The sequence below is a fragment of the Heterocephalus glaber genome, unplaced genomic scaffold (genome assembly GCF_053883595.1).
Source record: "Heterocephalus glaber isolate CG9 unplaced genomic scaffold, H.glaber_assembly_v1.0 deba00001577, whole genome shotgun sequence".
NCBI classification, from domain to species: domain Eukaryota; kingdom Metazoa; phylum Chordata; class Mammalia; order Rodentia; family Bathyergidae; genus Heterocephalus; species Heterocephalus glaber.
The window spans coordinates 13,364,250-13,387,565 of record NW_028258358.1 but is presented as its reverse complement, the minus strand read 5'-3'; the positions used below and the strand labels follow the sequence as shown (position 1 = coordinate 13,387,565).

At 35.0% G+C, this 23,316-nt stretch overlaps 1 protein-coding gene across 19 annotated transcripts in view; it reads right to left on the bottom strand.

The window, feature by feature from the left end:
• The window catches only part of Scel (sciellin), a 96,327-nt gene that overhangs the window by 19,571 nt on the left and 53,440 nt on the right, over positions 1 to 23,316 (bottom strand). For 8 of the 19 annotated variants that reach the window (XM_021258648.2, XM_021258652.2, XM_021258649.2 and 5 more), the window contains 12 exons: positions 22,641 to 22,700; positions 22,281 to 22,340; positions 20,311 to 20,370; positions 19,754 to 19,813; positions 18,272 to 18,331; positions 13,905 to 13,964; positions 13,269 to 13,328; positions 12,328 to 12,378; positions 9,751 to 9,801; positions 8,836 to 8,895; positions 4,734 to 4,793; positions 4,517 to 4,573 (listed from right to left, as the gene is read on the bottom strand). In XM_021258648.2, the coding sequence (XP_021114307.1) occupies positions 4,517 to 4,573; positions 4,734 to 4,793; positions 8,836 to 8,895; positions 9,751 to 9,801; positions 12,328 to 12,378; positions 13,269 to 13,328; positions 13,905 to 13,964; positions 18,272 to 18,331; positions 19,754 to 19,813; positions 20,311 to 20,370; positions 22,281 to 22,340; positions 22,641 to 22,700 (699 nt within the window). The remainder of the gene's footprint in view (positions 1 to 4,516; positions 4,574 to 4,733; positions 4,794 to 8,835; positions 8,896 to 9,750; positions 9,802 to 12,327; positions 12,379 to 13,268; positions 13,329 to 13,904; positions 13,965 to 18,271; positions 18,332 to 19,753; positions 19,814 to 20,310; positions 20,371 to 22,280; positions 22,341 to 22,640; positions 22,701 to 23,316) is intronic. The other 11 variants (XM_087192962.1, XM_087192963.1, XM_087192957.1 and 8 more) reach the window with 7 other exon arrangements.

Here is a 23,316-nt window from a genome sequence, read left to right as displayed (position 1 = left end):
GTCTTTATACTGTGGCAGAAGATGAAGAGCTGTGAGTCAGAGCGTGAAAAATAGATTTTTATAGACGCCTACACCAAATGCTGCAGGGTTGAGCAAATGCTTGATTCCAAACCCTTTCCATGGAAATTGTAGTAAAAAGAAAACCCTACAGTTGTGTACATTTATGGGCACTTGGAATTAATACCAACAAAACCATCGAGTCTCTGTAGATAATAAGGAATTGCTAACAAGCATAGTGTTGTTTAACTATTGGAACTAATGCTACTTTTCAAGTGTAGATTTCAAAACTTTTGGGGAAAATATCAGTTATGTATGGGGTAAAGCCACAGGCCAATTTTTGAGTATAAGAATTTATTCATGTTATAATAGTGCAATTTATTTTCCTTGCCACATTAAGGTGTGTAGCACTCCCTTACAGAGCAAATTAGGGGAAAATTGGAGTCGGAGGCACCAACAAATTGTGGCTCTTACTATAAAACTTTTGCTAGGATAAGATCTGATGAGAGAAAGTTATTATCTCACTTCTAACTGCTCTTTCGCTCTCATGTGAGTGTAGGAGGTATGCATTAATAGCCAGCAATATGTTTCACTCTATTCAACTAATTTAATTTGCTTTGGTAAAGTATCAAACACACTTACAAAATTAAGAGGCTCTGTATAAAAAAGTTTATTATTGTATTTCTTTTGTGTCAGTAACTAAATCTTAGGTGTTAGATTTTAGTTTAAAAAGAATATTTGGGGGCCGGGGATTTAGCTCAGTGGTTTTACCGCCTGCTGTGCAAGCGCAAGGACCTGAGTTCGATCCCTGGTACCAAAAAAAAGAATAAAAAATAAATAAATAAAAAGAATATCTGTCTCCCTGAAAGGAATATAGACTAAGTGAAATAATGATACAATTTCTCAACTTACTGACATAGCAAAATGGGCCCAATCTGATGCATTTTTACATATTTTTATAATACTTTTCAATGAGGGTTTCTTTAAGATTTTACATTAAAGAAATTAACAGATCCATAGAGAAGTTGTACAATGTAATAATTATTACATACCATGGTATGTCATAAACATTAAATATAAAATGCAACAGATAATTTCAGTGGCTCTAATTTACTTTATCTTGTTGAAACTGTCATGAGCAAGACAGCCAATGCTCATGCAGAGAGACCAGTCACAAGAAAAGATATTTCTTCCATTTCTTTTCAATCATGTGTGCTTAGAATGTTGGAGCTGGAAGGCAATAAATTTGATCTAGGAGAACTGTCATAAACGACTGGTGAATTTAAGATTTAGCCTTTAATTCACAGGACATTTGTTAAACACCTAATACGAGGCAGGCATTCAGCCACTGTGTTATGCACTGTAGATAAATCAACAAGACAGATCCAGTCCTTACCACTAAAGATTTTTATAGTCAGAGAAAGATGATTAAATAACAATGCCTTCAAGAGAAATATTTTGTAGGGCAGGAAGGACAGAGCCTGAACACATCTAGAAGAAGCATCTGATGCAGACATAGTGGGCCAGAGAGGCTTCCTAGAGTCTGAGTGAGAGACAGCTGTGTTGAGTGGATAGGTAGAACTTATCCATGCAATAGCAATGGAGGAGCAAAGAGTATGCAAGTCAGAGGGGGTGTGGATGGAGTTTGAACATAGGTAGAGAGAGAGTAACAGGAAATGCAGATGGGAAAGCCCACAAAATCCAGGTCATTGTGCCCTTTGGAGACCAGGCTAAGGAATATGACCATGACCCAGTAGTAATGAGAAACCAATGAAAGATTTCAATCAGAAGAATGACATGATCAGATTTGTGTAGTAGGAATATCAGTGCACAATGTAGTAAATGGATTGAAGGACAGAAGGCAAAACTGGCAGCAGAAGAACCACTTAGGAGGCTGAATAGTAAACTAGACTGCAGTGGTATTGGGGATGGCAGAGGGACTCAGACTACTTCCTGAGATTATTTGGAGATGCAACCAAAGTGGTTGAATGATTGTGGGGAGTGAAGCAATAGAGATTAAGGTTATGCCCGAAGTTTATGTCTTCAACAAAAATATGAGAAATACGTAGTAGGAAGACAGGAAGAAACTTCTCTCTTATTAAAATATGAAAATGTTAGAAATATGTATTAACAAATAGGAAGTCCTTAAAAAGATCGAAGTATAATACCATAAATGGGATTTTAATGATGCCTTTTCTTGTTGTAAAGGCTTTAGTGTCACTAGGTACACTTTTCAATATCCATTTGGAGTGGAATTTTGATAATTAGTCTAACGATATTTTGTAAGGCAAGACAACTGAACATCTCTAATATTTGTTCATGTTACTGCTAAAAGTCAAGCAGTTTCTTGCTGAATAAATGAAAATTCTGTGCACATCTGCATTTGTTCTGGTTTTTGTATTCCTAGAAGGGGTCTTGAGAGGGCTGCTTACATTCTGATTGATGACTGAAGTTTATTCAGCCCCTACCTGTGAAGTAAATATACAGCTGTTGGAAATGTCAGCAAAGTCACATAAAAGAACTCGGATTCACTGCTGTTATACTATTAAATAATAAGCACTTGTGTCTCACTGAATTGATGTAAAAGAGCCTTGTGGTTGTCTTTTCTATTGAGAGGTACTTCAAAATACCCTGTTCTCTACCTGCATTAAAATCAAGAGGGCAATAAAATCAAGAGCCACGGTGGTGGCTGAATCAACCAAATGAAGTCACTCTTTTCAAATAGTTCATTTGTTTTTCTGTTTTCTTCTCTGTGACAATTTTTGGACACCCTTGATGATTATCATCAAATCTGGTATGTTACTAAAGAATAATTGCACATAGGTTAGATTTGCAGCCCTAGCTGTCATCTTAAAATAATGTGTTGGCCAATATTTTTTAATTTCCTGTCTTTAGCAGTCATATTGATATGAGGGAAAATGTCCTCATTCTATAGATATTTGATTAAGCTGAACTACCTTTAAAAAATAATTAGTCTCTTGCAATAAAACAAAAGGCAAAGATCTTGTGGAAAAAGTTACTACTGTCAACATAGCATATTTGCCAGAGAGAGGGAAGAGACAGGGGGAGGGAAGAGAAAAAGCAAAACAGTACATCTTCCACTGTTAGTTATTGGACAATGTGGCTATTAAACTTAATGATTTCCAACATGATCAGGAACCTCCTAAACCTGCTACTGATATAAAGAAAAATCCATCCTAACAAATACCAGTGTGGAGAAATGGTTCTACTCAATAGTTATCTGTACAATTATCATTAGTAGGATCTACATCAAAAAGTCTGCTGATATTTACCATAAAAAATCTGCATAAGGACTAGGGAATATCTCAATAGTCAAGGGCTTGCTTAGCATGCTTGAGGCCCTACGTTTGACCACAAGCACAATCAAGAAAATAAATATCTTTATGCTGCAGGTGTTTTCTCTTCTCCCTGTCATTCTAACAATTCTCTAGAATAACTATATCTGATTAAAGTCCTTTAGGTGTGAGGAAAAGTATAGAAGGGTATATGGATGGTGGAAAAAATAGTGTGAGATCATTTAACCATAGAGTTTTGGTATTTTTTCCTCGAGACAATGACATCAGAAGTATCAAGGTGGAATATATGCTGTGTTTTCTTTTTTGGGAGGGATAGTCTGTATATTTGATCTATAGTTTCTTCTTCCACAAATAAGGTGCATGAATACATTTCTCATGGTGTTGTTCTAGGATTAAATGTATATAGTCTTGCCTAGTGCTCAATAATTACTTTAAATAACAATTGCTGTTCAACTGCCTATGTCCCTTCTACTTTAGAGACCCTAACACTCCAATGATAAAAACAAACAGAGCAAAATAAGGCACCATTGCAGAAAATAGGCTAAGACTTAGGCCAGTGTGTTATGTTCTCTTTCCCCTAGAGAGTTCATAAATAATTTGTTCTGTTCATCTCAGAATGTTTGAACTGTGACTCCCAGATATTAGCATGATAAAATTTCAAGTTAGCAGAGCAATTTGGACTTGTAACATAGTGCACTCTGGTGCATTATTAATTAATAAAGCACTTTAAGTAAAAGATATCACATAAAAATAGCAATTAAAAGACAGTTCAGAGCTCAAGGCGGAAGTTCAAGGTTAAAATTTGCTGTTAAATTTTGTGAGCCCAGATGAGCTGTGGATCTGGGATTTTGAAGACTCTAAGCATCAACTTCTTCAAAATATATATTTTATTTTGTTTAACTTTATTCATATTTCATTTTAGGCTTGAAATTTAACTTCCTGTAGGCAATAAACATTAAGTTGTCAAAAAAAATTAAGTTGTTTTGGGGAAAATAAGAAGCCCAGCACTCATTTCAAAACAATGTGATTGATTCCAGAAGCAAATAATATGTTTCCTTAAGAGGAGACACGTGGTTCATAAGTGTGTCCTCATGCAAGACACAGAAAAGAAAAAACAGAGGCCTTCTTCAACAAAGAAAGAAGAAAAATTCCTGCCCTGAAATCTTGGGAATATGTCAGGTTGGTCAGGCAAGGCCGCTTACCTATTAACATTTCTGAGAACTGAAGGCTTCACCTGAATAAAATAATCCACGTCTAGGCTGTTAAAAAGAGAGAGAGAGAAGAGAGAGAGAGCAGAAAAAGTTCAGGTTAGTATTAGGTTTTTGTTTTTGTTTTTTTGGTTGTGTTAGCTCAATAAATCTATTTCATCTGGGGGCAAGAGATAGAAAGAACATGAATTGACGGTTTTTATTTGATTACCTTTGATTGTTTCTGGTTACTAAGGGATTCACTTTGATGAGGTTATCCAGATTTTGGTTTCTTAGAAAAATAGAAAGAGAGAAGGATCGTGGTAAATTTCTTTTGGTAAGATCACTAAGATTATACATCTACTTGAAATAATAACAAGTCAAAACATTTTTATAACCAAAGAATATTAAAATCAACATAGTTCTATTACCTTTGATTGTTGACGAGAATTTTAGGATTCCCTTTGATTTATCAAAATCTTGGTTTCTTTAAGGAGAAAAATGATTAAAGGTTCTTGGGCTTGAGATAATCAAGATTAAGTTCATTTAAAGTGGGAGGAAAGGATTATAGTATGAGACATATTGTTTTGGTATAGAAGAGCCATGAAATGTTTTCTAACCAATCCAAGAGAGAAAGAAGTATGCTGTAAGAGAAGAAAACTTACTGACTTCACACAGTTTATTGTCAGAACATACTTACAAGGGCATGAAGGCTAAGTGTTTCACAGCCAACGTCTAGTAATAGAAAATTTTTTCATTCTGGAATATTTCAAATTTATAAAGATTGCAAACTGATTCTAATACCCTTGCCATTTTGAAAATCATGTTCACCAACTAAAGATATCAATTATTTTTAAAGATTAAGCTCTAAAACTGGAATTACTCTTAACATTAAACTTGGCAAAGAGGGTTCTAAGAATCCACCAAAATTGTGACTTTTCTTTCCTCTATGATAACTGAAAAACTGAACTGAACTCAGTTTCCTTGTGTACCCTGAAAATTGATCACATCCCATTTGAAGCTCTGAGAGTTTCTTTTCTCATCCACAGAATGTTATTTTCCACTCACCTCAGTCAGACTCAATGAAGGGACTTTCAAAGTGTCCACTTAAGCCCTTTTATAATATATACTCAGAGAAATACACAGCAGGTGCCATGGCAAGGGGTAGCAGGACTGATAATCCCTGTACCCTCTCCTCCCCAAGCAGTCCTTTTTTCCTATGAAAAATTAAATGCATCTCAATTATCAAGAAAGATGGATGCAAAGTTATAAGCTGAGGGGGAGCCACTTAATGAGTCATCAAAAGGCCTAAGAAAAAGTCAACATTTCCCTCCTCCAGTCCTCAACCTTGCTACGGAATGTGCTTCCCAGCTCTTGATGTCCTTCTTTTGGGTATATTTTCTTGGTTCTCAGGTCTCTATGATGCATGAACGATGCCTAATTTAAGTCTCATTATTTTGAATTATGCTCTGTAATAATATTCTTAATCAAAGATAATATTGGTATCTATAAAAACTAGTAAAAGAAAGATTGGCAAATGAGAATTATCCAAAATAAAATTGAATAAACTGATTAAAAATTTGTTATAAAACAAGTGCTCTGATGATTAACTGAAAAAATAGAGATTAAAGAAAATCTCCGACAAAACTAACCCATACCAAAATACAACAATGCTTAAAATGAGGTCAATTTGTTAAAAGAAAAAAATAACAAGGGATACACCTTTGTAGAAGAGACAATATATTCAAAACCCCAGCTTTATGATACAAAAAATTAATTGCAATGTATTTTAGTGTAACTACTTATAATATTTGTGTGACAGTAAGGATAAGCACTGTAGAAGATGCAAAAACAAACATGAAAACTTTCAGTTGGACTTGTTCTGCTAAGCATAAAATTCTGATGCATCCAACAATCTAGATCAGTGGTATTTAAACTGCTGTTTCATAAAGGCCAATAAGAAACATATTTTGTGTCATAGCCCAAATACTCTCTTTTAGACACACACACACACACACACACACACACACACACACACAAATTACATGATAAAAATCTCTTACTACATAAAAGGGACTCTCATATTTTCTATTTGATTCATTCTATTGAATGGGGAGAAGTGCTGGCTGCTACTCCTAAATTAATTACAGAACCATCTAATGGGTGATGGCCCACAGTTTGAGAAACATTAGCTCAGAAAACATAAATATATGTTATGCCGTATCACTACTTCTAAAAAGGTAACACCGTATATTTATATAACGGATCTAAGTAATAGTGCTGAATTTCTCTGACTGATAGCATATACAATTTATCTCCATGAATTGAAAACAGAAAATATATTGTCATTTTTTCAGGATATGAATCCTGAAAACAAAGGACTCTAATATCTAGAGTCTATCGTCTTTCCTACTCAAGATCTTGCTGTCATTAGTTTTGTTTTAAGGTGGTAAGAAAGGAAGCACTCAAATATTCAAGTACAGTTACTTCCATGGAGTTGAAGGCTGTACAGTGTTTTGCAGTCATCTGCACACTTGTGCCATTGTCACCCATGAAGTACTTCTTCAAATAACCCTGTGACAGCAGTAAAGGACACGACCTGGCTGTCCCACAGGAGCAACCTTCCTATTCTCATATCCTCCACTGTTTCCTGAGGTGTTTAACCAGCTTTCGTTTATTTGAAGGTCAAAGTCTGTGTGTGTAGTGTAAAGATCAGAGCTGGTCTAGGAATCACAGATCCTCTCAGAATATCAAGGACCTAAAACACTGCCCTCTGGTCTCAGTATTCTCATCTGTAAGTGAGGAACTTGGCCTGGATCATCTCCACACTTTTTCCATCTCCAACATCTACTCCAGGACTCTATGAATATGAACTTTATTGTCTATCATGTTTATTATATCTGCTTTTAAGGCTCTTTTTCTTTTTAAATGCAACTCACTGACAATACATTCTATATTCAGCAAGCAGTACATGAGTGCTCCAAAATGCAATATATTAAATTGACAACCTATTATTGTCTTGGAGTAATATCTCTGTGCCCCTGGTACATAATTAGCTTTAATCTATGTTAATTGCCTGCTGTTAATAAGATTGAGTGTGACTACTGAATTCTCTTTTTGGCATCCACAGCCTATAATTATACCCAATGTGCAACTAATGATACCTAGTTGTAAGCTGTGAACCTGGTAGGTGCTCAGTAATTATTCACTGCCTAAGAGATCACAGAACTACTATTAGTCTTCCCTTAATTTTCTCTATGACTCTAGTCAACTAACTTAACCTTTCTGAGTTCTCATTTCCTCTTGTACAGAATCATTAGGTTCAACTGGAACAGTAGTTATCAAAATTGTTCAAACTAACTAGGCTAACATTCTCTGAGGTTCTTTCCTTTTCACAATCTAATATGGAACACTTTTTAAATTTTCCGATAACCACAGATAAAAAGCAAATTTCATTATCTTAGAGAACTACTTTAAAATTATCAAATTTTAGGTTCATATGCTTTGTGGGAGCAGTAAACTCTCTAAAGAGCAATGAACCTCTCCAGGCATGATGGCACATGACTGTAAGCCCAGCATTCCAGAGGCTGAGGCAGGAAGATCACAAGTTTCAGCTCAGCCTAGGCTACATAGTGAGTTTGAGACCTGAGCAGAGTATATAGTGAGATCTTATCTCAAAAAAAAAAAAAAAAGAAAAGAAAGAAAAGAAGAAAGAAAGAGGCAGGAGGATCGCCATGAGTTCAAGTCCAGCTTGGGCTACATAGTGAGTTCAAGGCCAGCCTGAGCTACATAGTGAGATCCTGTCTCAAAAAACAACAACAAAAAAATATATAAATAAATAGATAAATAAAAATAAAGAAAGGAACGATGAACCTCATAAAACTTCCACTTTCAGAACACTTCCAAAAGCAAGTGAATGATATTACTAATGATGAGTTTAATGAAGTGTCTAGGTCTATTTTTAAAATCAACTATCATTAATAAATTTTAATTCCAGAGTCAAAAGTACTAATATCAATGCCACACAAACAGAACAACAGTTCATGGACTCACTCTGTTACTTCCACCCCTCCTTGTCTGGCCTCTCTTTTCAACAACTTTGCTTGAGAGAATGAAAGTCACTACCATACATTGTTTTCAGCTCCTCTCTTTCTTGCTATTAACAGGACTATATAGTTAATACCTAGGTTTCCGGGGACATATGAAAATCATGCTGTTATTTCAAGACCTATGTTCAACGTGCAAATAGAATGATCACATGTTATTTATGTTCATAATATATCCTTAATTAGTTATGGAGGAAAAACAATCAAACAAATAACACTTTCTCTTACCCAGCAGTATTTTTGACAGCTTTGGGATTTACATTAATGAGTTTATCAACATCTTGTTCACTGTTAAAAGAAAATAAAGTAAAAGGTCAAAGCCAATAGGAAATCAGCAAATTTACTATTACTCAAAGGAATCTAGAATGAAAAGTAATGTTTCCTGAGTTGCTACTTTATATACAATAATTACCATTTCTATCCTCAAAACAACTTACTGAGGTATATAATTACCATCCCCTATAAAGAAATTGGGCTTTAGCACTAGACATGGTGGCGAAACCTATAATCCCGGCACTTGGGAGGCTGAGGCAGGAGGATTACCATGAGTTTGAGGCCAGACAGGGCAAATAGTGAGTTCAAGACCAGCCTGAACTACAAAGCCACCCTGAATTAAAAAAAAAGAAAGAAAGAAAGAAAAGAAAACTCGGCTGGGTGGGCTTCACAAGGATTTAGACTGCCTGTGGCCAGATACCCAAGCGGTAGTTGAGAGTGAATCAAAATTGAATCCTGGACGAGTTGGACCACAAGTCCATACTCCTTCCCTCTCTCTTGGCATCCACAGTAATTCCTTCCATTTGTACAATGCTTCTGCCAATATTCTTTGGCTTATTTAGTTTTATGAACTTATAACTTATTAACTACAAATTTACACTCAATATATTTAAGCTATTATTGTGTCAAAAGGAATTTGAGTAGTAATTATACAGAATTAGCTTCAGTGTTATCATTTTCAATAATACTATAATGAAATAAATGGAAGCAATAATAAAAATCTGTCTAGTATTATTACACATAAACAAATCAACATGTTCCCACGTTTTTCATATCTTCTTCTGAAATGTCCTTAGCTGAATAGTCATTTATTTTTTCATGTACTCTGAAGAACTGCTCAGGAGTCTTCAATAATCTTAATAAGCTTACCATTTGTTTGCTGAGGGATTCAGTTTGATGAGATTATTCAGGTCTTGATTGCTAAAAATAAATGTTTTAAGTTTCAATACCTGACAAAGTCAACTCAAATCAATTATTTTGTGCTGTTCAGCCTTAATATTGAATCAAATGACTAATTTAAAACAGGTAGCTTCTATTAGTTTAGTTTGTGAACACTTTTATATATATGAAAATTTAGTTTTACATACGTTTCTATCAAGTTAGCCTCACAGTACAATTACTCATGAACTCCTTATTTTCCATATTATATTTGTGTAGTAGAATTAGCATAGAGTATTTTTAGAGGTTAAAGTGAGCAAGACAAAAGTATAAAATTATTGAACCGGGGATTTAGCTCAGTGGCACTGCGCCTGCCTTGCAAGTGCGAAGTCCTGAGTTTGATCCCCGGTACTAGAAAAAAATTATTTATCATTTCCATGTATTCTTTGATTCTCCCTTCCAAAAGAAACTAAGTTTTTAAAAACTGAGACTTTTTAAAAAGAATTATTTCCTGATTCTAAATTATGCAGGTAATCTATATAATCTGAAGATATGATATTAATTCTACTTCAAAATATTAATTAAATCATTTCAGAATCATACAAATCATTCTTCATGCAAAGCCAAATCATAACAAACAAGAGTACAGATCATATAATTTATGTTTTCATTTTAAACACTGAAATAGGCAATAACAACTCTAAAGAGATACTGTTATTATTACACTGGGTGTTCATAACAGCCCTAAAACCAAAAGGCCTGAATAAGAAATCTAACATACTATCCTTAATTATGGAACAACACATTATACATCCTGAAGCAAAAATGAAAGAAAGATTGGAAAGGCATTTCATTTAACTGATCTTTGGAACTAATCTATAAACTCATTTTATTATGTACATACCTTCCCATGCAAATTATTGTACTCTATGATATTAAATTATATTAAATATCATTTTGTGAGTCAAAAATAGTTGAATGGTAGTAATTTCATAAAGATTTTTTATACCTTCTTTAAATTAAGAATCAAGGAGTACTATCCTTATTCAATGATGAAGAAAGACCTAACTATAATAATAATAATACTAGTAGATAACGTGCAGTAAATAAGTATTTTACAAGCATAATCACATTTAATATTTCTAATGACTCAGGAAAAAGTTAACTCCTGATTTCACAGATAAAGAAACTGAGGCTTAAAAATTAAGCAATTTGTCCAATACTACACAGCTAGTAAATGTGCTCTGAGCTCAAAAATCTCACTGCCACATGGGAAAAACATACATACAACTAAGTGAAATGAACAGCACCATGTGGCTATTAGAAAAGGTCACAAATTACGGCCACCTTCACCTTTAGAAACTAAGTCTTCCTGGGAGAAAAACAAAAGACAATTTAATCTGTGATGTAAAGTATTACTTGGTCTCTGAATCCAGTGCCTGGCAATAGAATTTTATTCCTATTTGAACATAATTTAAAGACAATTTAGCACTGAATATTCAAATAAAAAGTCATGAAATCTTCAATTTAATCATAAAATGAATGAAACTATACATATTTAAGTGAGGCAGGATCCGGGAGCTGGTTATCCTCAAGTTCAGAGTTAACCCTCATCCGCTTTCCAAATAAAATACCATCTAGTCTAGGGGTCTGCAAATGATAGCCCTCAAACAAAATTCAGCCCACAACCTGGTTTTATAAATAAAGTTTTATTAGAACATAACCATCCCCATTCACTTACAAGATATTTTCTATGGCTGCTTTCACTATATTGGCAGTTTACTATGTAAGTAATAGAGAGATATTTTGGCCCCTTAACCCTGAACTATTTATTATCTAGCTCTTTAAGAAAAAAATTACTGACCTCTGATCTAGTCTAAATAAACAATGTTTGATAGCTAAAACTAAAAATAGAAAGCATTCTTATATGCAAAGTAAGACAGGAAATCTGTCAGAAAGAGGATATGTACCTTGGAATTTATATATTTAACTCATATTCAAACTAGTATAACAATATGTTTACAATGTCATAGTTCTATGTCTCTTTGTCTAATTAACACGATGCCCCTTACAGAAAATTCTCTATAAAATAAAAATGTCATTCTTTGCAGTCTTTATATTTTCAATGAATAGAATATAATTTTACAAAATGACTGCCCAACTTTAGGACTGCCTAGGTGATACACAACTAGAAGAGAGGGAATAAATGATGAAGGAAAACACTTTATCACCTGAAGACTTTTCTTTGAGCAGCTTAGCTTTAGGAAATTATTTCGAGGTGGTATTTTATCTCATGGGAAAAGCTCTTGGGGAAGGAAGCCTCAAGCATGGAACATAAATCCCACAGTGGCAAGGAATAATTCTTCTAATTCAAGGAATTCTCTCTCACACAAAAGCCCACATTCAAGAGTGCCAAACAGGAGCGTAAATATCAGCCCCTGGGCTGGTAGCCACGGGGCTACCAATTTTAGGTCCAACTATTGGTTTTGTCTGTGGTGGGGCAATGCTTTTATCATATTTTTAAAGCTGAGTTCAAAACTGAGAGATGAAGAGTTTCATAAACCTTACCCTTGGTTTGTTTCAGGAACCACTTTGATTAGACAGTCAAGACTTTGGCCCCTTAAAAATAATGGAAGAAATAACCAGATAAGTGGTAGATTTACATCAAACAATTGCAAATACTTGTCAAAACAGAAATATTTTTTACCATATGATATTTAAATAGTCATCATCTTAGAGAGTTGAGGTTTTTGAGTGCTGAATATAAATATTTATATTGGGACCTAACAGTAACTGCATAGAAAAATGAGTGATAACAAACGTTTTTAGAATATTTTTTATTTTTGATGTGCCAGGCACTGTTCTAAGTAATTTACATAATTTTATATAATGAGCATGCCAATCCTATGACACAAAGTATTATCATCCTAATATAGACACAAAAAGAATAACTCACTGTCCCAGCCCTACAGGTAGTAGCAGAGCTGGAATTTAAAGCTAGGCAATCTAGGTCTAGAATTCTTGGGCTTTCTTGTGACACCAACAATCTTACTGCAGCTTCAGAATTAGTTCTGGAAGTTTCTAGAAATCATCTGGCCCAATTTCCACACTTTCAAGATGAGAAAACCAGAACCCAAACAGAAATGATTAACCACACAAATAGGAGGAGCAGGCCTGGGCCTAGACTCACATCTATACTGTACCATCTACTGTACCATGCCTTCTGCTTAAGAAAAGTAAATAAATCAACAAATAAAAATGTCTTTTTCATCCTGGGAACGCAACTCTGGACCTAATCGAAGGATACTCTGAAATGTAACAGAAATCACTTGACTGAAATCTTTAACATTTCAGATATGAAGGGTACCCAGGGTTACATGGATTTTCTTGATGATCCCTGGGTTTAGCATTAATCAACTGAAGTGGTGACTTTTAAGCATTTGTTAGCATGAGATGAAAAAGAGGAGATAATTATTAATTATTATTAATTATTAATGATTAAATCTTACCCTTGAATACATTTTCCTATTGTTGGACTCACATTTTTGAGGTTATTAAGGTCTTTGAAACTTTGAACAAAAAGACAAACAAAAACATGAAATTAAATCAACTGGATGTTTTGACTTAAAAATGTATGTGCTCACATGAATTTTGTTTTGACAGAAATCAATACTATTCTATACTTTTAAACTGTTTTGACTTTCATTGGTATTTCGGCTAATTTCTTACTTACCCTCAAAATAAAACCATAAAATTTGGGCAAGGTTGGTTTTTTCTTTAATAATTGATTCAGGAACAATATAATCATTTGTCAAAAATTCTCACTCCATTCCCCTGAACATCATATGTTACAGCTATAACTAAACTCTGTTTTGCTAGTAATTTTCATTTGTAGTTTTAAGGGAATTCTATATGTATTATTTCATTTGATTCTTATTACTACCCAGTGCCAAAGACAGAACAAACACTATGGTACTCATTTGGTAACTAAAGAAGCTGCAGCCCAGTTTTCAAGAGATTTTGTTCAATGACACAGAGCTGGTGAGTAATGAGGCTCAGACTTTGAGATTCCAATCCGAAGGCTTTTCAGCTGATCTCTTACGAGTGCCACAAATTGAGGAAGGGAAATAAGACATAATCCTCACCCTTGTCTATTCCTGTTCCCTTCAGTGCTCACTTCGATCAGATTCCCAAGGCTCCGGCTGCTTTAAAATATTAAAGAGATGGTGAAGTTAATGGTAGATTTTGAACAAGTGGATAAAACTATTCCTTAAAATTCAGAAAAAGTATAAGCACTCACTGAGATCATACCAAAGAGTTGATGATTGCTACTCAGGTCTGTAAGAATGTATACATCTCTGAAACTCATTCAGACTCAGACAATATTTTCATCTTGGAGCCGTTTAGTCACTAGTAAACTTTGCACTAGGACTTGTTCTGTTTTGGTGCATTTAACACTACATTGTTAGCCTTTGCCAGGTGTACAAAACATTTTGGTATTTGTTTATATACTTGTCCTATGGAACATTCCAGAAGGCAAACATTCTTAATATCAACCTCTCATATGTGTGGAACTTCAAAAACAACTTCGAATAATCCATGTTTTGTCCCTTTGAGATTCATTGGCAAGTTTGTGTCACAAAACTGTTTTAAGGTAAATATACCAATTTGTTAAAATCCATTATATAGAGGCTGGTATCTACTGCTGGTACTTATAACCTTGGGTTACAATGACACATTCTGATGAATTGTTTTGGCAACAAACAATAACATTAAAATCTATAGAGTTCTGAAATGTAACACATATTGACTGAAAGTCAATGAAAACACTTCAGTATTTTATTGTTATCCTTTAGTATACATCTGCTTCTGCTCTTACTGGAATTTTGCTTTGCTTATTGCATCTACATGTGTTCTCCACATATCCAGCACCGACAAATGCCCCTCTGATCTACAGAGGCTGGCACATGGGGGAAAGCGCATCCAGAGGAGGGTTCTTTCATTATACTCCACACTCTGTGACCCTACGAAGAACATATCAAAAAGTCTCAGAGGTGTCATCTATACAACATCAAAGTTACAGATATTTGGAAGCAACCAGATGTTGATCCAAGTTTTTTGCGTGTATCTAGATGTCTGTGATATGAAACTCAGACTAAAAAGCAGCAACAAAAAATGTAGCTTTCGCCTTGCAAAAAATGAAACAACCCCCAAGCAACAGCCACTCTATTCCAGATTGCTCCCTGTTGATTTTTACCTAAAAATATATAGGTTTTGAATGCCAGGACCTGAGGAAAACATTCTCAGGTTTCTCTTTCTAGACTTGAAAGTTTAAAAAATAGCAGAACAGTAACTTATAATTTCTTATATTTCATTATATTGTTTTAACTATATTTCAAGACTTAATCTCTTTAAATATTAAATGAGGTATATAACAGTAAGAGGTTATTTCAGTTTCTTAGTTCATAAAGTCAATAAAGAAAAGTGAACTAATTAGTGTGGTAATCTAATTAACATAATGATATAATATTTGAGCTTAACTCTGGGAAACAATGTCTCATACTGTTATGTACAAGGTGTAACTGAAAACTACAGAGAATATTTAAAATTTTTAAATGTATTACAATAAAGAACACATTGCCATGAATGTCCCTGAGGATATTCTTCCTCCCTTTAAACACTTATCCCATTGTACTTGCCACTTTCTGAAGTAGTCCTGGAAGGCCTCTTTCATGAGTATCTAGATGCACAGTTGTGGCTACCTTGAAGTCTTAAATTGATTCAAAATGTTTGCCTTCCATGGTTATACTGAATTTAGGGGAGAGCTAGAAATCAGACTGTGTCAGATCCAGGGAATAAGGCGGATAAAAACACGCCATAATCCTTTTACAAGCCTGCCTTTCCATTGAATGCCACTCAGCAGTATCATTCACCGAATATTTGATTATACTTCATAAAGACACTCAAGAAAGAGAATTTCCTGTTTCAAAAAAATGCAAAAATGATGGGATTGGTGTGTTCTGAGTGAACAGCAGTATTTTAAGAGGGCTTAATGGCAATGTGTCTTTGGGGGATGGGGTGAGACAGAATCTCGCTATGTACTTCAGGTTGGCCTTGAACTCACTATGTAGCTCAGACTGGCCTTGAACTCATGGTGATCCTCTTGTCTCAGCCTCACAAATGCTGGGATTACAGGCATAAGCCACCATACCTGGTGGCAATGTGTCTTTTACTGTAATAAATTTTTAAAATTTAAACTTCATCATACATTTTGATCACTCCTTGTATCTTCACCATATTTCAATTCACAAACTGGAAAGTACAGAGGACACAAACCACACTGCACTGCAGTGCTAAGATCAGTGCGATCTGTACAGACAGAGGACAAGCCTACTAGAGGCTGCCACTCCAATTTGGGGAGAGGCACGAAACAGATATATAAATGAATGTCACAATTTCAGATGAAAATACATGCTATGAAGAAAAGAAAAAAGAGTGCCTTGTGCCCAGTACTGCAGTCAAGGGAGGAGGAATGATTTAATTACATTCAATGGTCAGAAATGACCTGATTCCAAACCTGACAATATAGGATAGTGCATTCCAGGAAGTAGGAACAGTATATGAAGAGGCCTTAAGGCAAGAATGACCCAGGACAGGAAAGATGCATTTGGCAGGGCTTTATTGAGAAAGTGAAAGGCCTTTATTAAACATTAGAATTTTATTTTACTTGACATAGAGGAATGTTGAAATCTTTCTAAAAGGAAAAGTACAGAATCTGACTTTTTTTGAAGGATGTACAGAACTTCATTATGTGTAGAAAAAAGGACCTATTACACTTCAAAACATCTATTACACTTAAAAACCCCATGAAACACATACATGCACACAACACATACACTGACACATGAACAAGCACACACATCTATGTATGTGTGCATCATCATATACACACAAAAATACACACATGCTTGCCTATGCATTCATGAAAATACAAGCATTGTGCACATGTATGCAATTACACTCATGCACAACATACACACGCACATACTCATGCATACACATAAATGTACTCGTGCACACAGTTGTATCTATACACAGTATATATGCATACATAGGCATGTACACACCCTCACTCTGACATATTAAGAAAAATGGTCACAATTTGAAATACTCTAATAAAAACTGGAAGGAAAACAGATGTTTCTTGGAAGTCAAAATAAATTCAATGTATTTGAATATTATCTAAATCATTAAAAAAATACAATTCACCTGAGTTTTTACCATTATAACAATGACTTTTGTCTAGTAAGCAGCAGCCATGAGTGCATTATGATCCTTGTATTATGATGAGTAAATTGAGGTACAGGTACATAGTTAACCAGAGACAGAATTTGAACCCAGGTCTTTCAGAATCCTTTCTCAGACTTCCAACCTCAGGTTACCTCCATGAACCATCCAGGCAGCCAACGTAATCAACACTTTCTTACCAGCCTGTTAGGTGTAAGATTGTACAAGCCTCTAATCCATCCAGTAGTTGTGCCTCTGACCATACTGCATGGGCAAAAGCAAGACAGCTGAACAGCGTGCACACCAGCTTTTAGCTAGCTGAGCCCCTGCTGTGCCAACAGGGCCCGTAGACATTGGTGACACTCTGTAGAATCAACAAATTACATCATGTACTGAGTTAATTGAATGAAGATGAGTTCAAGGGGAACCACATGGAACTGTTTGGTACACTGTCTTTAGCCACATGCCAATAAGATCAGTTTAAAAAATCTTCCATCTGCTTTTTAAAAAATAAAAAGCAAAAGGACATAAGCTCTCCAGACTTACTTGACCTTTCATGAGTAAAACATTTTTTTAATCAAGCCCAATTGTTAATCATCTCATCTGTAAATACACACCACACTGCTTGCATATGCACATTACCACACACACAAATACTCCAGACACTTAGTTCACACACACTACTTATAAATGCACACACATATGTACTTGTACATGCAAACTATTGATACATACTCACCTTTATATGGATGCACACTACTTAGACATATACTTAAACACATATTTATACATATACTGTGTATACTTATATATACACATACTCCCCACACTGCTGACACATACACAAACTTATACACATGTACAATCACATGTGCACACAAAAAATAAATGATTGAGCTCAGTAGATAATATCATTCAAATTACCACTTAATTTCTCAAAATTATTGGATAGCACACCACCCAAGAATAAATTGCAAGAGAAAATCTCGGCATCATGTGTACAGAGTTGGAGAGAAAAGAGCTCAATTTGGGCTGCAACTTCAATTCACTGTCCTGAACACAGGCACTGAGAAGTCTAATGTGCTTATAAGTGACATACAAAAGGGAGCAGACTGCTGGGCATTTAGCTCAGTGGTTTCGCTGCCTGCTGCGCAAGCGCAAGGACCGAGTTTGATCCCCGGTACCAAAAAAAAAAAAAGGGAAAAGACAGCTTTAAATATCTTACCTTTTGATGTTTTTATTTGTTTCAAGATTCACTTTAGTAAGCTCATCAAAATCTTGCTTTCTTTGAATAAAGAAATTAGTTTTAATAAATGTTGTTAAAGTAAAACACTAATAAAATGCATAAGGGTTGAAAAAATTGAGAAGGGGTAAATATACAAACTCTTGGTGTCAGTGTAAATATTTAAATCTCTAAATGAAGATGGAAATTCTTCTCTTACATCTTGAGCACAGGACCATTTAAGGCTATTTATTTGTTAACAAGAACCATATTTTTTTGTCCTCAGAATGCATAAATATATGTGAAAGTTGTCATTGAACAACTTTGTCCTCAGTCATATCTTGCTACAACACCCCAAGTAAGCAACATTGAAGTAACTGTAAGTCAAATGAAGTTCTATACTGAGTCCAGAGCAAATATAAACTTTTACTCAACAAATAAGATAAAATTGCCTGTTCTAATTTTAAATAATCATAAAAATATCAATAATGATAATTTAACAATGTTAGAAATAATGATATTTAAGAAAATGTGCCTTCATAACTATTCCCGCCTCCAGGCAAAGCTTTGTAAAATATCATTTGTTTCAGAGTCGATTGTGGTAACAAAGGGCAAGGAAAAAAATACCTTACAGAGTAGGAAAATTAATGATTCATTTCTCAGGAGGACACATTACACCCCATTAAAATGCATTGAGTGAAACAGGTATAAACGGAACACAAAAGAGGTGGAAGAGGACTTGGGGAGCCAGTCACCACACTGAAAATGCGGGTCCTCACCACCATATAGTTTCCCACTAGCAGCTGTATTGACATGGCAGCCTTACCCAATGACATTGCACCTGAGGTCCCGTAAGGATGGGGCCCCAGAAGGCAACTCACAAGCAAATATTGGAGCATTTCTTCAAAAATAAGTGCTTTTACAGGGGGCGGGGAGGGATAGTCCATCTATATTGTCCAATTTCATGCTGATAAAATGTGGTTGTGAAGATAAAAAGCCAAATTATTTCATCTTTCAATTGACCATCTCTTGTAGAAAATAGAATTAAAGACATTAATAAGTCTCACCCAGTGATATTTTCATTTCTTTTGGGATTGCCTTCAATAATATTATCAAGATCTTTACCTCTTTAAAAACGTTTAGATCTGTTTCAAAATATTAGATACACACTACACAATCCATATTATTGATGATTAACCAAATCTTTCAGGGAAAATTATAATACTGATATTAAATTGATTATTAGTATAAAATTACCTAATGATAATAGAGTTAATCAATCTCTAGTTTTTATTGGGATATATGTAAAAGTGAATTTAGATAAAATATAATATAGACCCTTCAAAGTAAAGATCAGGCATCAGAGATGAGACATGGACAAGAGAAGATGAACCCAAAGATGTGACACCTTCAGTATTACTGAAAAGATATCAATCAATCTGGGAGAAGATAGCCAACATTCAGAGATATCCACACACTTCTCACCCTCTGCTGGTTTCATCTGTGCTGGTATACACTTTGGTGATAGATTCAAGATCTCGTCTTCTTTGGGGGTACAAAATCAAAATTTGGTATCAGTTAGTTTACATGCAATTTTCCTTGAGATCTGAATAAAGAAGAATGTGCCTAAATATGATGTCAGATGTCTCCAGAACCAGAAAGACCTTTAACATAGTTAACCTTAAATTTATTCATTTCTACAGCAGTGCTTGATTTACTCTAGTCTAAATCAGTTTAGAAAAGTATCCCAACTCCTCTCACTGTGCAATTTTGACCTTCTATTTCTTAATTTATATCGAAAACTTGGCTCATTTTTAATTACCTAAGAAAATCTAAATAAGAGATAATGTAGCAAGTTTTCCTGCACCGACTTCAGTGCAACTCAAGCCTGTGGTTCTATAGAAAGAGCTCTCATATTTGCTGTCTCTGTTGGGTCTGAACAGGCTATCAGTGGCAGAGGAAGTAAGGCATTCACCTTTTTAATGAGGCATAAGAAGCTAACTTGAAAAAAAGAGCTCCAGCAAGATAGGAGTTTTACTTACCCTTTTTCATTTTTGCCAGTCCTTTGATTAACTTTATTAAGACTTCCAAGGCTTTGGTTTCTATATAATATCAGGAAAAAAAGAAAAGACAGTGCAGGAAAGAGAATGAAATGTAAAACAACTCAGTGCTATTTTCAGAGTCTCTTATGATAACAGCAGATCTCACAGAATAGCAGCAAGATGAAATCAGTGTAAAGGATTAGACGTTCTTAGAAGTATTCAAGTGGCTGTATCAATATTCAACTCGTGCAAAATACTCGAGAGACATCTTGATATCAAGATTCCAACCATTACTCAGTTATGATTGAATCACCTTAAAAGGAAATTTCCTCTAGGTCTCAGCTTTTGGCTTTTTGATGGTAAGTTTTAAGTGGGGAGGGACTGGCCTTTAATATATACATTGAGATGCTGTCTTATTTAAGCATGAAAATTATTTGAATTTGGGTGGAAATCAACTGATCACCATTTGAATGTAAGTATATTGAGAATTTAGACCAGGCATTTCTCCTAAAATACTTAAGAAGAAAGCTGGGCTTGGTGGCACAGGTCTGTATAACCAGCACTCTGGGAAACTGAGGCAGGAGGATTGTAATTTTGAGCTAGCAAGATCCTGTTTCAAAAAAAAAAGAGAAAGAAATGGAGTGAGATGGACTGAGGATATAGCTTAGTGTGAAGGCCCTGGATTCAATCCCAAGTATCAATAACACACACACACACACACACACACACACACACACACACACAGAGTCCAGTTATCAAGTTGTCCCAGATTACAAATCACCTTTCTTTTCTCTTTCCTAGACCTAAAATGATGTATTTGTGATGCTCAAGCTACTTTTCCTATTCTCCATCACTTTTGTGGAGCTTTCCAAACTCTATGATTTTAAATTCCTGAAACCTCATCTTTTCCATATAAACACTTGAAGAGAACTGACTGCTTTTCCTTCATCTATGCTCCATTTGAAAAAAATCACCTGTAATATGTCATGTTTACATACTGTAATGTAATATATTTTTAATCAGCATCCTGTGTCTGTGTGATTGTCGATGCCAACACTTTATATCACATAGATTTTGTTAAGTGTTCCATAAGAGAAAGAGTTGAGAATATATTTGCCAATATTGACTTGGAAAGCTAGAATACCATTCTGTGCACAGATTGGCCCAGATAAATGGTATTCTAAGATAAATGTGACAATAGAAATAATTATCATGTTAGAAAGGTAAATTTAATGACTAATGAAATACAAAGTAATCAGTCAATCTAGGGGAAAATATTAGAAATCTTTTAAGTCTTTACCTTTTGTCATCCTTGACTATTCTGGATTTTTCTTTAATGAAACTGTGAAGAGTGTGGTTTCTTTCAAGATGAAATGTAGTACCAGTAAGAAATTCAATTTTCTAGTGTATCAGAATTAGTCTAAAACTACAAGTTAATTTCTCACATGCTACTAATTCAGTTACTCACCATTACTAACCCATTTTATGATATGAAATAAATAAAAGCATGGCTTTTGATCATAAGGTATTTACAAATATATATAAAGAGATATACATATGAAGTGCTACCAAGATTCCAACTGAAAAGTGCCTTGTACATTTTAGTGGTGAGTGGCCATGTTCCAAGAACCTAAGTGTCTTATGATAAAGATTCTTCATAAACAAGACTATTGTCCTCTACTTAAAGCAGCTAGTTTGGATTTCTTTCATTTTTAGATATAAATGGGAACTAGGAGATCATCTATGTTAGGCATGCCATTTTATGAGATGAAACAGAACTCCACAAAGGTTAAGCCACTTGGCTAGGGGCACTCACATCAATGGCAATGGGAAAGACACCACGAACACACCTGTCATCGCTGGACCCTAATCCAGAACCCCTTCACTCGCCCTAAGAGGTGCCCCCCAGAAAACAGTAGACAATTTAAGACACAATGTAAGTGCTTATCTTGGTTTTGATTGAAACTTACCCTTTGAAGTCTTTGTCCATCTGTGTATTCACATAGATGAGATTTTCAAGACTACTAGCTCTATAAAAACAGAAAAACTCCAATAAAATCTTGAATATTGTAATGAAATTGTGTGGTATCTTGAAAAGTCAGATACAATAAACATTTTCCATGAATTGCTCATTTACTCTCACTGAATGAAAGAGTAGAGATCCTTCTGGGCAATTATGTCTGAACTAAATGTACACTGTGGAGAGTGCTAGCCCATCTGCTAATTAATTTCCATGCCAGGGGATGCAGTTCCCTTTCAGCTAGTGCCTGAAGGAATAAGACAAGCAATCTGGGAGACAGGATTTGCAGATTGGAGACAGATGCACTTACCTTTTCTCTGTTTGCTCTGCCTTCCAATTCGCTCTGAAGAGACCATCAAGACCTTGATTTCTTTAAATATATTGATTAAAAATCTCAATCAGTAATAATAACAGATGCTAAACTCTAAAAACATAGATCAGTTTACATCTAAAACAGGAAATAGAAGCTGGTTGTGAAAGATGAGCCACAATTCTTGAAATTGCTTTACTCCAAGCAAAGGCTAAAAGTTTAAATTGCAGATGCTAGAGAAACAAAGTAAAAAACATAAACTGGGGATTTGCAAGCCACAACAGGTCCATGGATGTGTTGTGTTGTGTGTTTTTATTTTGAATGTGAGTTAGTGTTTTCACAGAGATGGCACAAAACTTGGCCACAGGCCTGGATTTTCGGGCTCTCCTGCAGCAGGGACCCACATTCCTACATGGGAACCTCACCTGCAGCTGAGAAGGCAGCCAGGTACTTTTGACAGGACAGTGGCTCTTCTTGCCCTAGTTCCACTACTAGCTATGTCTCCTACAGTCAGCCACCTCCACTGTCTCATCTTCTGCGACTCCCTGATTTAAAACCTCCTCTCTTTGTAAGTGAGGCAACTGAAAAGCAGCAAATTTCAGTGACTTGTCAATCGTTTTACAGATCGTCAGTATGAGAACAAGATATGAAAACCATATGTCATTCTCAGATCAAT